Source organism: Myotis daubentonii, chromosome 19 (genome assembly GCF_963259705.1).
Source record: "Myotis daubentonii chromosome 19, mMyoDau2.1, whole genome shotgun sequence".
NCBI classification, from domain to species: domain Eukaryota; kingdom Metazoa; phylum Chordata; class Mammalia; order Chiroptera; family Vespertilionidae; genus Myotis; species Myotis daubentonii.
Window position 1 is genome coordinate 27930505 of NC_081858.1, and position 16239 is coordinate 27946743.

Here is a 16239-nt window from a genome sequence, read left to right on the forward strand (position 1 = left end):
CCCTGGGCCAAAGGTCACAAGCCCCATTACCCACAAGCCCCATTACCTCACCGGGAGGCCAGCGGGGCACTGCACTTGGCCTTGCCCTCACACAGCTCTGCACCATTAGGAAACACCGTGAAGAAAACGCCACGCACCTCCTCCAGGGAAACGACGGAGTCGTTGTGGAGGTTGGGGAGCCGGATGACGACGTCGCCTTGCTCGGCCCCGGCCTCTGCCTGGAGGGCAGCGGAGCTCTGGAGCATCTCTGTGCAGATGTCATAGTTCTCCAGCGCCTGCTCCATGTCCCCCTGGTCAAAGGAAGAGCCGTCAGGGGACAGAGGATGAAGGAAGAGGACTTGTGCTGCTATGCCAGGGGCCTCACCTCCCTGACCCGCCAGCCTGCAGGCACAGTGAGAGCCGTTTCATCCGATCACTGCCAGACCCTGGGAAGGGACCTGATGCACAGTGGGGCTCAGTGAGTACTTGTGGATGGGTGGATGGATGGATGGACGGACGGACGAACAAATAGACAAATGAATTCACATCACAACTCTAAGGGGAGGTAACGTTAACCTCATATTACAGGTAAGGACACTGAAGACACTTGAGGAAGGCTGAGTATCTTGTTCAAAAAGCACGATAATAAAAGGCAGGGCCAGGAGTAAAAGCTAGGCCTGCCCTACTTCCAGGACCGATTGTGCACTCTGCTGCTCACGCTACCACAGTGCACCAGGCATCACCATGTGCGAAGGGGCCGGGGAGCAGCCAGCCCGCCGCCCTCCAGACCAGGCTCCACAGCAGCCTTCCGAGAAGTCACACGAGCGAGGGATGGGCTCCCTCTAGAAAGCTCTGCAGCCGTCCGCGCCCTCGCTCAGGCTTTCTCGGGAAGACGTCAGCAACGGGTCCAGACCCCGAGCAATCTTGAGTGAGGGCTGTACCGGGCACGGGCCCCTTGCAGACCCTGCTGTGCTGGTGCTGTAGACTGGAGCGACGCTGGGGTTCCCGAGAAGCTGAACATGCCCCCAGGTCCCACTTCCTCAAGCCGAGCTCGGGCAGGGGCCACACACGTGCACACGCACATCCTCAAGGAGGCACCCAGTCTCTTCCATCCCTCTGGTGCCAGGGCAAGCTCCCCACGCGGCCGATCACAGAACCAACCTGCAGTGCCAGGAACCGAGCCTTCAACCAATACACGCGGACCACAAACTCCAGCCAGCCATCCTCAAACAGGTCCCGCTGAGACGAGGCAAAGGACATTTGCAGGAGGTCGCCCAGGAAGTGGGTTCCCGGGAAATCCGGCCCAAACCTGCCATTCGCCACACCAGCCGCAGGGCAGTGCCGAGGAGACACTGAAAACAGTCAGACAGAACAAGTCAACTTCATGTGCAGGTCCAGGCGCCCCTCTGCTCCCAGAGCTCTCCCTCGGCCCTCGATCTGCTGGAGAAATTACTGGGACACATCAATTGTCACGTGATCACTTGGGAACACTAAGATCTCACTTCCTTCCATCCCAAGGAAGAGAAAAGCAGGTAGGTGGCTCCCTCTGGTGGTCAGCTGCTGCTAACACGTCTTGGCTGAGACCCTGGATCCTTGCCCGGCTGACAAGCCAACCCCGGAAATGTGCCCACTGCAGACTGCAGCCTGAATTCCATGGCTCGGCCCCCCGCACCCCTGCCTGCTGACTGCTAAGGGTCCGGCAGGCCCCCTGCCACAGGAAACAGCGCTCCTACCCGAGGCGCTCCTGCCCTTGGTCAGCAGCCACTGGTCCAGCTGCAGCTCCATGCAGCAGAGGGACATCAGCATCATGCCCTGTGGGACAGGCACCGCGATGTCAGGGACGGGCAGAGTCGCCAAAGGGTGGGAATGGAACAAATTAAATGAAAATTTACTTTGACTTAAAAAAGTCACTATTCTACCCACTTCCCATTTAGTACATGATCAACGGCAACCTGCCAGGACACAGAAGGGAGCATGTGGACCCACACGGGGGGCATCGCTTGGGAGGAGCCTGGAAACCGGCTTCAGTCCTGAGGGACTAGCCCATGACAGGCAGCTCTGTCACCTGCCCAGTGCTGGGCCAGCTGCCGTACCCACAGCGCAGCACTCAGCCCTTAAAGAGATCCGGGGTCAGCTCTGGTCAGTTTGGATCAGTGGTTAGAGTGCTGGCCCTTGGGCTGAAAGGTTGCGGGTTCAATTCCGGTTAAGGGCACGTACCTCGACTGCAGGCTCGATTCCTGACACCATGCAGGAGGCAACCAATCGATGTGTCTTTCTTACATCGATGTTTCTCTCTCTCCCCCCCTCCCTTCTACTCTCTCTAAAAATCAATGGGAACATCCTCGGGTGAGGACTAACAAAACAGAGAGGCTGCAGGGTCAGAGCACTGCTCTCAGGCACCGAAGGAAGCGGCCCCCAGGGAGTCCCAGCAGAGGCTGCACAACCTGCAGTGCCCTCGGCCGGAGATACCGCCAGGCAGGCAGGCAGGCCCTGAAGGCTCCCAATGCTCCCTCCTCAGCATCCAGCCTTCCTCCCCCACCGGGAGAGGGGCCAACACGCTGGGTCCCCTTGGGCCCTGGGAGGCACCGAGGGGAGGAGCCTGCGGTATGGAGTGCTGTGGGCAGATGGACGGCATGGCCTGGCCCTACTACTAAAGACCCCACCACTCCCCTAAGCAGCCCTGCTTAGTCTCTGCACTTACGTTTTCTCAGTAACAGCCCTGGGAACCTCAAATCCAGCCAAGTCTTCCCTTTCCCCAGCCTCTCTATACACCACCCTGCCACCAGCCCAGGCTTGAGCCAGCCCTAGGAGTCCGCCCCGTCTCACCCCTCGCCCTCCATGCAGTTCATCCTGTCAGTTCTGCCTCCAGAACCCCCGCCCACTGCGCCGCCATGGCTCCCCGAGCAACAGCCTCCTGAGAACTGTGCCCACTCTCACTCCTGGCGCCCTCCACTCAGCCACCAGCCAGGTTCCATGCCTTCCTGCTTCCAACTCCCAGGGGCCCACGTTCCAGGCCCAGAAGTCAATGCAGCTAAACAGGCGCAAGGCAGCAACAGCCCCATCCCCTGAAGGCTCCCGAGCCTCCGCCCCCCCCCCACCCCCCAGTCTGACACGGCCCGCCCGCCCACCTGGATGTGCTTGTTGCTGCAGTCCCGCAGCAGCGGGTTGGGCAGGCTGGTGCTGTGCCGCCTCCAGCTGTGGTAGATGCTGAGCACGACCTCCGCCAGCCCCGGGGGCCACCTCAGCAGGAACTTGTGGCCCATGGCCTTCAGGTAGCGCATCATCAGCTCCAAGATGCCCCCGTTGGTCAGGTTCTCCAGCAGGAACGTGTGCACATCCTGCCTCTCTGCGGGGGCGGGAGACACCCTGCCTTGAATAAAGGCCCTCTGTGCCAGGGTCTCCCGTGTTCTTTGGAAGAGAGATGGGCAGGGGCGGGGGAGCAGCAGAGAGCCCGTGTGCTCCACACAGGGGTCCCACTCCTGGCTCCAGCCCTCACCGGCTGAGCAGGCCTCTCTGAACCTCCAGGTGTAAGATGGGCACTAAAGGGTTGGCCTCCCAGCGCTGCCATGCACACTAACTAGCAAGACTGCGCACACAAACACGGAGCCTGGTGCCTGGCACCACGGTGCTCTGAGAAGTGGGGTCGGGTAGACTGACCGCAGAGCCTGCCCTGGGTGTGACCTGAAGCCCACGGCCTGCAGGAAGCAGAGTCAAGTGTGAGCATGGACAGACCTCCCAGCTGGCCATGGAGCTCAGGCCCAGACAAGTCCAGGCAGCCCCTTGACCACACTCTAAAACACACCAGACCCACTCTCCCAGGAGAAAGCCTCAACAGGCTCCAGGGTGAAGGAGGAAGATCCCCACAAGGAGTGACCGCGGGGGAGGGGGGCCTCCTACCAGATTCCATGAATGTGGCCGAGTCGAAGGACGGCCTCTGAGGCCCAGTGCTCGGGCAGCTCTCCAGCTTGACTTCCGACTGGACTTCGTAGCTGTGGAAGGGGTCATCTTCCTCCTCGGGGTCCAGTTTCCTCAGCCTGCAGGACACACCCAAGTCACAGAAGCCACGCCACACATCTGACCCCTGAATTCTTGCTATTCACTCGTTGCCATGGTGGGCAGCAGTGGAGGAGAAACGGGGTGGGGGGAGCAGGCAGGACGTTGGTGAGCTGGCAAATCAGAGAAGCGTGACTGTACCTGGGCGGCAAGAACTTCAGCAGAAGCTCCTGGAAGTCTACTTTCTCCTCCTTTTTGCACTTGGTGTTCCGGACGCGGGCAGACCGCCGCTTCGCTGTCTCCCCGTTCTCTTCCGGAATTTTCTTCCGCTTCACTCCCTTCTTGGCTTTATCTCCCGCAGACAGGTCGCCTTCACAGAGAGTGCAAGTTGCCGTCACACGGGGCAGAGGACTGACTGCACACAGGCGCGGGTCCCTCTCAGCCTCTGCCCGCTTGCTCCATCTCTATCGTCTTCAACATCCAAGCCATGTCCCACCTCTTCCTGAACAGCACCCTGAGCAAGCTTACTTTCAATCCCCACACCCTGCTCAAATCCACGGAGCCCACAGCAGATCTCCAGACCACTCTCCGCGGCTAAAGAACACCGGGTCTCAAGCCAAGCGTTCCCCGCCCCCGCCTTCACCCTGGTGGCTGCAGGGGCCTCTGTGGCCTCGCAGATGAGCCTGGGATGGGGCAGAGCAAGCAGCAGTCACACTGACTCCACCCACTGTCCAGCCTGAGCACCGGACGATGCCATGGGAGTGAATCACGTGAATTAAACAGAAAGCAGAGGAGTCATGTGCGACTAAGTTAAAAAGGTAGAAACAACTGCACATGTGTTCATTCAGCTTTTTTCCGTGACACAGAAAATCAACAAAAGGCCTGGGAGTTTTTGTCGGAAATGTTTTACGGTTCCAACAGCAATAAAAATTGGAAGGTGTGGTGTGGTGTGATGTATCTACCCATCCATCCATCCGTTCACAACGATTCTAGCACGTGCGGTGGGGACTTTGCCGACCCCTTGTTAAGGCGAAGAACTCGGGCTGCTGGGGTGGCGGTGCTGAGCGCTGTGGAGCAGAACCAGCAGAGGGACCTGCGGCTCACAGCCCAGCAGGGAGAGCAGCCTTTCTGCCAGGACTCGGCAGGGGCTGAGGGCCCGGGAGCTGCATCCTGAGCCCCGGCCGTCCCTGAGGAGGGGGTCCCCGAGAAGCAGCCCCCAGAGCAGGCGGAGAGGCTCCCCTGGGGTCCAGCGCCTCTTGCTTACACCTCAGACCGGGAGGATGAGCAGGACCTGTCCCTCTGAGAGACCCAAACAGCCCAAGATCATTCCTGCCCAGCAAACCGGGTCTCCCCAGAAGCCAGCCCGGGGGTGCTCACCCAGGGGGACGCCGGTCTCCAGCAGGCCGGGGCTGTGCAGCGGGAAGCTGGCTGTGGCCACGGGGGAGTAGGGGAGCACAGGCTCCGCCACGGTCACGGAGGAGCTGGCACTGACGGGGCTGGGCGGGACCGCGCTGACCGGCGCCACCACCACCGTGGACACCGGAGGCCGGCTGGGGTCCTGGTAGTCAGACAGGTCCACCCTCTTGCCGAGGCTGGGCCGCGGCGGCTCGCAGGTGGTGAGGTGGTTGTACATGGCCAGCAGGCTCTCTCCCAGGCACTTCCAGCTGCAGAGACAGTAGCGCCGCGGTCACCACCTCCCGAGGGCAGGGAGAGCTGTCATGCTTCTGTGGATGTCATTACTGACAAAATTTTGAGTCTAACAGAGAAGGGGGAGCAGCTGGGGCAGGGTTGGGGCCTAGCAACCCCTGCCCCCCCTTCACCCCATCAGAAGCCCTGTAGCATCTCAGCCTCAGGCCCCTTCAGGCTCACTGACTCACCTGAAAAGCTCCTTCCCCACGAGTCAGATCTTTAAAACAGGTGACAGTTCTCTGCTGCCACCATCTGGGATTTAGACTGGGCCTCCCTGGAGAGGCCCCACTATTTCTTGTGGGTCAGAAAGTAGTCTACACGCCTCCAGCTGTCTGTCAATGTGCCCCAGCTCCACCCACGCCACAGCCTGGAGTCAGGCTCTCACCCTGGTGCAGGGCCCACCAGCCGACCCAGCATCCCCAGAGGCATGGACCACCTACGTGAGAAAGGGGATGGGCTGCACCAGCTTCAGGTCCGGCTCCTTCTCCCGCACCGTCAGCGCCTGCCTCTTCCTCCGCAGCCCCAGGGCCTCATCTATGATGGCCTGCGTCTCAGCCGCGCTCACCGACACATCATGGATCGACATGTCACTAATCGCACAGCATGTAAGACAGGGAGAGATTTCAATGTTACACACCAGAGCCGAAGCTGACATTTTACAGGCAGGGATGCAGTAAGTGAACACCCTTTAATCCATATTAACTCTTTCTACAAATAAAATGACCGCCCTAGCCGGTTTGGCTCAGTGGAGAGAGCGTCGGCCTGCGGACTGAAAGGTCCTGGGTTCGATTCCGGCCAGGGGCACATGCCTGGGTTGCGGGCTTAATCCCCAGTAGGGGCCGTGCAGAAGGCAGCCAATCAATGATTCTCTCTCATCATTGATATTTCTGTCTCTTCCTTCCTCTCCCTTCCTCTCTTAAATCAATAAAGAAATATATATTAAAAAATAAATAAATAAAACATTTGTATTAGCAGTATCAGAGTGATGTCAAAAAAACCACAGGAAAATCAAATCTTGCCCTCTAATTATTTGTGAAAAAACGTTAAAGAATTTAACGAGACCATCCTGCCCATCCCAACAAAAAGTCATCAGCCAGCCAAGCTCGCCAAAGTCTTCGGTGGCTCCAAAGGACAGCAAGAGCGGGGCTCTGGGGCCTCAGGAGCCCTTCCACAGGCACACCTCCGCCTGCGGTGACCCAGCAGGACCGGCCCTCCTGCCCAGACTGTCTGGATGCCTCCCAGCAGGGCTCCACCACAGAGCCACCTGGGTAAGGACTGACCTGCTCTCTCTCTCCAAAGGTCATGCCCCTCAGGACAGATGTGAACCAGAGACAGTCTTACAAGGGACAGACTGAGCTCAATAACCTCCACGACCACCACCAGCTGAGTTCCAGGCCCAGGAAACACCAGAGGGTGGAGAAGCTGGCGCAGCGGGAGGCTGCGGGAGGGGGGCCGCGGGAGGGGGGCCGCGGGAGGGGGGCCGCGGGAGGGAGGCAGCCAGAGCCTGGAAAGCTGCTGAGAGGTGCCTGAGAACTGGAACATGAAGGAGGTGTGACCGCACAACACGTGGAGAGGTGGGAAGATGGCGTCCAGGTGAGAGCAAAGTGGGAGCCAGGTGCAGGGACAGGACAGAGCACGAGGGGACCAGGCCTAGAACCTCCCGGGGACCTGAGGCAGGTCTCCTCCTGGGCAATGCGATCGAGCGTGGGTTTGGTCCTGGAGGCCAGGCAGGGCGGTACAGAATCAGAGGTGTGTCTGTGACAATGAACTTGGGCAACACGAGGAGCAAAATCCCAGAAAGAGGAAAAGCAAGTGTCCAGGAGGCCTGGTGGTCATCAGGCTGCCGAAAGCAGCCAGAGAAGAGCTGGCAATGCCAGGAGCTGGCAGGGGCAGAGGGGCCGGGAGGAGGCAGCAGCCAGCCGGGAGGCGGTGCTGAGACGGGCGCACAGCTGAGGAGCACACAAGGCAGACCACCCCAGTCCCCAGGCGCTGATGAGGGAAAGCAGTGAGGGGCCTGTCCCCCAGGAGGTGCGCGCGCCTCCTGACCTTCACCAGCTGCTCGGAGGGAAGGGGGGCGCAGCCCAGGAAGGCACGAGGCGGGACCCACCATTTAAGGAACATTCGGAGGGAGTCTTTCCGGAGACAAGGCTGCTCCTCAAATATCTTCTCCTTGAGGACCAGCCCCTTGCTGTAGCGGCAGTCCTTCTCCAGCGCTTTGCAGATGAAGTACAGACAGGCTGCAGGCACAGAGACAGTTACGGCGCTGGTGCGCACCCTAAGTGCCGCCTGCCAGTGACTAGCAGGAACATGTTCCTGCTCTGGGATCGAAGAAACGCGTAGCAAGCAATCACAGACCCCATTTCAACTGACTCAATCAGGAAATACTTCTGAAAATAATGCTCCCCACAGTAGAGGGGTACAAACAAAAGGGACTGGGTTCTGCTGGGACGGCCTGCAGCACACTGGTCAGCCCTGCTCAGAGCGCTCCTGGACAGCCGCCCTCTACTCTGGCTCGGAGAGCACCCAGGGGAGGCTGACCCCCTGGGAGGCCCAGAACCCCCATGGCCAGAGCACTTCCAGCGCGGGCCTCAGGGCCCGTCCGTGCCAGGGCAGGTGTTCTCTGCAGAGCAGAGGGCAGGCTGAGACCAGGGAGCGGAAGCAACTGAAGGCAGCCGGGGGCTCTGTCCGCAGAGATCGTCCCCGGAGCCCTGCTGCTCTGCAAAGGCAGTGAGCTCTCCGGCACCAGAAAAGTCAAGCTGCAGCTGCCAGGCCCTCTGCCAGCAAGTCCCAGGAGCAGGCTCCGGCACAGAAGGGCACGTGCAGGGATGAAAGGAGACGCAGCGGTAAAACCCTGCGAGAGCATGTTACTCCCTTAATATGCTCGATAAATTTCAACTGAGAAAGACAAGCAGAATGAAGCAGAGGTGCAAACACATCTCCATTCTCCCCGACAGTCAGGCAAAAAGACCTGCAGTGTTAACCTGGGCTTCCTCTCACCCAAGCCACGCTCCCTCCGCTGTCCCCAAAACACAGCGCCTGGGAGTGTCACAGCCCGACTCACTCGTATAGTCGCTGAGGGTGTACAGGACAGTGATGAGGTTGTCCAGGCAGGGCCAATGGTCAGGGTTGCACCGCAGCCCCTCTTCAAAAGCATGGCGAGCCAGGGGCACCCGGATGAGCCTCAGGGCCACGTGTCCGATCTTATACCAGAGGTTGACATCCGTGGAGTCCAGCATGACAGCCTGGAGGCGGCACAAGCAGGGGACACACACACTCGTCAGCTCTCTCACCGAGCCGGTGCCTGCGGTGACGGGAGGGGCAAGCGCCGGCCTCGCCACTCAAACTACCCAAGAACATGGCAAATAGAAACAACAGGGACCAATTTACCGAATTCAGAACATGTTCCTTTTTAAAAATATGTTTTTATTGATTTTTAGAGAGTGAGGAGGGAGAGGGAGAGAGAGATGGAAACATCATGGATCCACCACCTCCTGCATGGCCCCTACTAGGGATCCGGCCCGTAACCTGGGCAAATGCCCTGACTAGGAATCCAACCGGTGACCTCTTGGTTCATGGGTTGACACTCAACCACTGGCCAGGCCCAGAACTTACTCCTGATATATTCTGTCACTCTCAACACCTGTATTTCTCGTATATTTGACAGAAGTGAAAGAAGTAAAACTAAAAGAAAATATAAGCGCTCTAGCCGGTTTGGCTCAATGGATAGAGCGTTGGCCCGCAGGCTGAAGGGTCCCAGGTTCAATCCCAGTCAAGGGCACATACCATGGTTGCGGGCTTCATCCCCAGCCCTGGTCGTGGCACATGCAGGAGGGAACCAATCAATGTGTCTCTGTCACATTCTCTCTCTTTCTCTCTCTCTCTCTCTCTCTCTCTCTCTCTCTCTCTCTCTCTTCCTCCCTCCCTTTTACCTTCCCTCCTTCCCTCTTTTCCATTCTCTCTGAAAATCAATGGACAAATAGCTTCAGGTAAGGATTAACAAATAAATAGACAAATAAATTCTTTTCAGCCAATAAGACCACAACCTCACCCCCTCCACCGAGAACTTTCAAAAACACCCAGGGCGGTGAGCAGGGCCCAAGCCGCACCTCCAAGTAGAACTCCATGGCCGTGTCCAGGTCCTCCCGCTGGGCGGCCAGCTGGGCCAGGTTCTTATACGTGGAATATTTCAGCATCAGCCCCGGGTGCTTCAGCCCTTCTTTCTCATCACCAGATGGGACTGCCTGGGAGCAAAACCAACGGAACATAGTGACATGAGGCCCCAAAGCCCAGCGGGCAGGCAGGACACCTGGCTCCGGCTGGCCGCGGCCATCCTCCCCTGGAGAGTGAAAGCGCTGCACCCATGTTCTCAGAGGACCCCTCGCGCTGGACACACAGAGAAGAAAGGCCAGATGACCCCGAGGCGGTCTGCGGGCAGCCTGGGCACCAAGAGACACAGGGGAACTCTCCCACCGCTGCCGCCAGGCCTGAGGGTTCAAATCTGGACAGACACATTTCTGGCATCAGTAAGCCAGCCAGTGGGTCCCCAGAGCAGGTTTGAAGAGGGGGGAGTAGCGTGTGAGGGGACCACCTGGGGACAGCAGGCAGGGCCTCGCGCTTCCCAGGCAGGAGGTGCCAGGCGGCCAGCAGCCCTGCACGGCCTCCAGGTCCCACAGCAGGAAGAGCACGGGGACAGGAGTCGGGAGGCTGAGCTCCAGGCTCTGGGACTTGTCACTGGTCCACGACAAGTTACTTGACTCTGAAGTCAGTGTCCCGAGAAGCGCTGTAACGTAAGGACAAGAATTCCTGCCCGAAATATCAAAAGTGAAATGAGCCCAAGAGCATCAAGATTGTCCACGTGCTTTACGTGAAAAGTTCTGACGACTCTTAGAGAACATGGCTTCTGAGAAACCAGACTAGAAACCTATCGCTCTAAGCACAGCACTTGAGCACAACATTTCTCACACAGACACTGGCTGCACCAAGCAGCTTCCAGGGCGAGCCCCCCAGCCTTGTCTGGGGACAGGCCATGCGCTCACATCCTTCTTCAGGCTGAGAACAGGCAAGCCCCCAGGAACCTTCAGGAAGACCCCTTGACTAACCCTACCCTAGAGCTCTTAAGAGTCCCATCAAAAACACTGAAAAGCTCAAAACCAAGCCGCATTCACTATTTTCTGCTGTCGTCTGGCTGACAAGCCGCCCCCCACCTCCCTGACCGAGCGGCTGTGAAGACTGAGAACAGTGACGGCGGACACCTCAGGCTCTGAGCCCTGCCCCAAGCACCATCCCACGTGCCTCACTGGGCTCACCCAACCCTCCCAGCCACCCACTCACCAGGGAAGCTGAGGGGCAGGGAGGGGAAACCATGTGTCCAAGGTCACCCAGCCAAGAGGGGGAGGGCAGAGGGCAGCCAGGGTGCCTGGCTCCAGGGCCGGCTGGCACCTCACCTCCCGCAGCAGGCGCGCCTCCAGCAGCTCATGGTAGGCCTTGGCGGACTCCTCAAACTGGTCATGTTTTTGCAGATCCAGGGCCTTGTGATACAAGGCAAAAGCCTCTGCTTCCTGCAGACAAAGACACGAGATGTTTTCATGTAGGACAAAAGTTGTCTTTTTTATGCCAACATGTATGTAACGGGGGCTGCAGGCGAGGCCCTGTTAACTGCCCGCTGTGCCCTTTGTCGTGAAAGCAGCCCTAACACGCCCACCTCCCGGATCTCGTCCCCTCGAGTCCCATGAAGGGCACATGTGAACGGTGTAAAGCGGGACCAGGTCCGCCTGCAGGGGAGGGCCGAGCCTTACACACCTGCGCCTCCTTCGTCTGGGTTTTGTGGCTCTTGAAGCTTCCTTCATGGTCATCCTCAACCGTGGAGCTGGCGTTTAGGGCCGCAATGCGGATCTAGAGACGGAGGGGCAAGGAAAGAGGAGATGTCACTTGTCTTTTCAACAACCCACAACGCATACAGCTCTGCTCCATAACCTATTCTGCCTTGACAGCTATGGCTCGCAGGATATGGACCACAAAGAATAAGCCATCATCTGGTTTAAAAAAAAAAAAAAAGTGTTATATTAGAGGGACATCTGTAATACTTTCAACAATAAACATCAATTTTAAAAAAAGAAGCGTTGGCTAGGACAGGGTGTCAAGGGCTACGCTAGGCCGTTCTTACTAGATGCTATTCTTACTAAAGTTAAAATGCAGCAGAGTATCTTGCAGACCAGCTATAGACTGAACAGCTTGACAGGAACTCAACTCAGACAGGCAGCCCACGGCAAAGAATGCATCATTAATGGAGCAAACAGTGCAGAGAGCAGTGGCCCTGCCGCCCTTGGGGAGAGCTCTGGATACGGACCCGCGTCCTGTACCCTGTACTTGCTGCCGCCGCCAGACCACCCGGGGCAAGGCCGCTAGCTCTGGAACAGAGCGCTCCAGGCTGTGAGCCCTTTCAGTTCAGTAACCGAAGGGCCGGTCATACCAATCTGTCAGGGAGCGTGTCCTGGGCACTGTCCACTGCAAAGGGAACACAGCCGGGACACCCAGCAATGACCCAGCACAGCGGGAGACCCAGGAACTGGAATAACAGATCCCAACAAAATGGGTTACCTCGCCCTTTCTAGCAGCCACGGGGAGGCCTGCGAGCGAGCCGCTCCAACAGAAGGGCAAGACTCACACCTCGAATGTACCACAGCGGGGGGCAGCCCACTGGGACAGCCTCAGGAAAACGCCCCCCTCCAGCAGAACAGCCAGCACCGTCCTCACCATGCTCGGAGCTCCAGCTGCCGCCGGCACTGCTTCCCATCACCCGCGGAGGCCACCCAGTCACCAGTCTCCTGGACAGAGGACAAAGGACAGAGGGGCCGTGAAGAGCCTAGAATGTCACAATGCAGGGGCCCCCCGGGAACCAGCCTCACAGCCACGGGCCTCTGGGCACTCAGGCTGGTGGCCGACCGCCTGGGAAGGGCTGTGTGTGCTGCCACACCGGGAGCCCCTCGGCCCCCCAGCTTGAGCGTGTGCCCTTGCCAGGCAAGGCGCCAAGTGCCAGAACAAGGAAGTGAGACCAACTCCTGCCCCCAGGCCTCACTGCTCAGCAGAGGCAATGGATCTATCAAACATTTTTTTTTCAAAAGTTGACTGAAGTAAAGAGAAACAGCAACATCGAGGAGTGGAGAAGAACAATTCATTCACAGGGATCCTGAAAGGTTGAGTGGGAGGGAACTTGTGTTAGCCTGGAGGGAGGGACCACATGGCAGGGAGAACAGGGTGGCAGACAAGCGAGAGCCAGCAACGGGCCTGACCCTGGCCGACGTGGCTCAGTGGTTGAGCATCGACCTATGAACCAGGAGGTCATGATTCGATTCCCGGTCAGGGCACAGGCCCGGGTTGCGGGTTCAATCCCCAGTGGGGGGCGTGCAGGAGGCAGCCCATCCATGATTCTCTCTCATCCTTGATGTTTCTATCTCCCTCTCCCTTCCTCTCTGAAATCAGTAAAAACATATTTTAAAAAGTAAAATAAACAGATATACTTGTATAAGTCAAATCACTATGCTGTATACCTAAAACTTACATAGTGCTATATGTCAATTATATCTCAATAAAACTGGAGATTTTTTTAATATTTTAAAAATCAGAAAAAGACAACTGATAAATTGGCAGAATATTTGCAAGATATACCAAGGACGAAGAGCTAATATTCCTAATATATGAAGAGCTCTTAAAAACTTAGAGACACAGCATTATTCACAATAGCCAAAAAGTTAAAGCAACCCAAATGTCTATTGACAGATGAATGGATAAATAAAATGTGATACATATATATATGGAATATTATTCAGCCTTAAAAAGGAAACATATTCTGACACATGCTACAACATGGATGAAACTTACATTAAGTGACATAAGCCATTCACAAAAAGACAAAACTATACTAATCCATTTATATGAGGTACTTAGAATAGGCAAATTCATAGCGACAGAAAGTAGAATGGTGGTTGCCAAGGGCTGGGAGAAGGGAAGATGGGGAGTCAGTGTTTAATGGAGACAGAGTTTTGTTTGAGACGATAAAAAAAGCTCAGGAGATGGTGGTGGTGGTGGCGGCACAACAGCGTGGAGGCACTTAATACCGTGGAGCGGTGCACTTAAACAACAGTTAAAATGGCACATTTCAAGTAAAGTATACTTTACCGCAATTTTTAAAAATATATTTTATTAATTTCAGAGAGAGGAAGGGAGGAAAGAAACATCCATGATGAGAATCATTGACTTGCTGCCTCCTGCACACCCCCTACTGGGCACCAAGCTCCAAGCCTGGGCACATGCCCTGCCCTGACCTGACCAGGAAACCAACCCTGACCTCCTGGGTCAATGAGTTCACGTTCAACCACTGAGCCTCATACAAACAATGCACCAAAAAAGACATGCAGCTGGCTCTCTCAAACATAGGAAGAACTGTTCAAACACACGGACTAGAGAAATGAAACTTTGAACAGCACTGGGACCCACTCATCCATCCCCCGGCGGAGGTGAAAGTAGGACAGCAGCGCCCTCTGCTGGGGAGGCTGCGGGCTCCTTCTCACACTGGCAGGGGGGTGAGGGGGGGTAATGCAACGGGGTCCAAGCCCCTCTGGAGGGGGAACCGGACAAAATGACAGATGCCGCTGTCTTTCAACCAAATGCCAGCCGTCCCACTCCGAGAACCCACCCTGCAGCACTGTCATCGCGAGACACGGAAACCACCTAGATGGCCACAGCTAGTTGCGTGGGTGAATACACTAGACTACAGCCACGCAATGAAGTCACAGGTGCTGCTATAAAAATTAATGAGGTCCTAGGGGTTCGATCCCCAATCAGGGCACCTGCCCGGGTGGCGAGCTCCATCCCCAGGAGGGGGCGTGCAGGAGGCAGCCGATCCATGATTCCCTCTCATCATTGATGTTTCTCTCTCTCTCCCTTCCTCCATAACAATATATTTTTAAAAAGAAAAGTAATTAATGAGGGCATGCGAATTGCAGCTTTATTCGTAATAACCGAAAAGTGGAAACAAACCCGATGCCAACTGATGAACAGATCAAGCAAATGTGGTCTCTCCAACAACGGAGTATTAGTCGGCGATGAAAAGGAAGGAACGGCCCACACCTGGGTGAGCCCTGAAACCATGAAGCTGGCCAGTCCCGGGCCACGTGGTACCCGACCCCACTTATACGAAATGCTCGGAACAGGAAGCCCTATTTAGACAGGTAGGATCTCGTTCTATTTGCAACCAAAGTTTGCACCCTCCAAGGAAACCAGGCTGAGGATGTTTCGGTTCTAGCCGCAGACGCCGGCCATCCCACGCGCTGACCGGTAGTGACCTGGCCCCGAGGAGCGCAGTGGCTCCCACAGCCGTCCGCGCCGACACCTGCGAGCGCCCACGAGGCCGGTCAACCTTCTCCGCCCGCAGTCGGGCCGCCCCGCCCCCGGCCTCGGTTTCCACCCCGGTCCACGGCGGCGCCAGCACTCACCTCGCGGGGCTGCGGCCAAGGTGAGGAGGAAGGACGCCGGTCCGGGTTGCTTAGCGCCGGGCTTTGCCCCCGGCAGACGCCGAATCAATGGTGGCCCCAGTTGTGGTCACTGGGACCCACTCCCGCGGCCGGAGCCCGTCCTGGGCTCACCCAGGGCGGCGGCCAGAGCCGGGAAACGGCCCGCGAGGCGGCCGAGAGCTCCGGCCTCGTCGCTCCCGCACTCCGGCCTCCGCTTCCTCCACTGTGGGCGCTGGGGCTGCCAGGAGCCCCTCGCGTCCGCACCAGCCTCGGCCCCGCGCCCGCCGCCCCTCGGGTTCGCGCCCCGGCCCCCGCCCCGGCTCCGGAGAGCCGCACCCCCACGCCCCAGGCCGCCCCGCAACGCGCCGCCTGGGAATTCACCGGGCGTCTCCACGGCAACAGCCTGTCCGCCCAGACCCCCGCGCCGGCCTGCCGGTCGCGCGCCTGACAACAAGACGCACGCCCATTGGCTGCGCTGCCGGCTCAGCCAGCCAATCCACGAGGGCGCACGCGCCGCGCGCCTGCCGGGCGGCTGGTTAAAAGCCCCGGGCGCTCGTTGGTGGCCGGTCCCGAGCCCCGGCCTCGGCTTCGGTTCTCAGGTGTTTGGGGCCTGGAGCGCCAGCCCGCGGCGGGACCTCGGCCCCAGCACTTGCAAATGCCTGCGAGGCGCCGAGCCCCGCGCCTGGCCCCAGCGGCCGCTGAGTGACGGGAGGTGCTATTCCTACAACCTGGGGCAGGAGTTCTGAAGGCAACGGAGCCCGGCCGGTGTGGCTCAGTGGTGGGGCATGGACCTATGAACCAGGAGGTCACGGTTCCATGCCCGGTCCCGGTAGGGGGTGTGCATGAGGCAGTGGATCCGTGATTTTCTCATCGTTGATGTCTCTCTCCCCCTCTCCCTTCCTCTCGGAAATATATGTATTTTTAAAATGAAGGCAACAGAAACCTGGAACACTTAAGAAGGAACCAGGGGAGGAAGAGCATTCCCCTTAACCTGTCATCTCTTCTGAAAAGGAGTGGAAGCCCCCAAAATAGATACAACCAACCACTGAAACAAGGAAAAAAGAAGCCA

General features: G+C 57.9%; 2 protein-coding genes across 6 annotated transcripts in view; one reads left to right on the forward strand and one right to left on the reverse strand.

Moving 5' to 3' along the window:
* The window catches only part of GGT5 (gamma-glutamyltransferase 5), a 95845-nt gene extending 88283 nt beyond the window's left edge, over nucleotides 1–7562 (forward strand). Inside the window, exon 13 of the transcript XR_009450091.1 lies at nucleotides 7542–7562. The gene's annotated coding sequence lies outside the window, so the exon portion shown is untranslated. The remainder of the gene's footprint in view (nucleotides 1–7541) is intronic.
* CABIN1 (calcineurin binding protein 1) overlaps nucleotides 1–15565 on the reverse strand; it is a 75992-nt gene extending 60427 nt beyond the window's left edge. For 3 of the 5 annotated variants that reach the window (XM_059676481.1, XM_059676479.1, XM_059676477.1), the window contains exons 1-15: nucleotides 15149–15564; nucleotides 12415–12482; nucleotides 11461–11553; nucleotides 11106–11219; nucleotides 9768–9902; nucleotides 8723–8903; nucleotides 7769–7898; nucleotides 6102–6251; nucleotides 5350–5636; nucleotides 4174–4342; nucleotides 3877–4013; nucleotides 3108–3325; nucleotides 1713–1791; nucleotides 1141–1331; nucleotides 138–290 (exon numbers count right to left, since the gene is read on the reverse strand). In XM_059676481.1, coding sequence (XP_059532464.1) covers nucleotides 138–290; nucleotides 1141–1331; nucleotides 1713–1791; nucleotides 3108–3325; nucleotides 3877–4013; nucleotides 4174–4342; nucleotides 5350–5636; nucleotides 6102–6251; nucleotides 7769–7898; nucleotides 8723–8903; nucleotides 9768–9902; nucleotides 11106–11219; nucleotides 11461–11553; nucleotides 12415–12417 — 2040 coding nt within the window. In that variant the 5' untranslated portion in view covers nucleotides 12418–12482; nucleotides 15149–15564. Of the gene's footprint in view, nucleotides 1–137; nucleotides 291–1140; nucleotides 1332–1712; nucleotides 1792–3107; nucleotides 3326–3876; nucleotides 4014–4173; nucleotides 4343–5349; nucleotides 5637–6101; nucleotides 6252–7768; nucleotides 7899–8722; nucleotides 8904–9767; nucleotides 9903–11105; nucleotides 11220–11460; nucleotides 11554–12414; nucleotides 12486–15148 lie in introns of all 5 variants that reach the window. The other 2 variants (XM_059676480.1, XM_059676478.1) reach the window with 2 other exon arrangements.
* Nucleotides 15566–16239: the final 674 nt, after the last annotated feature.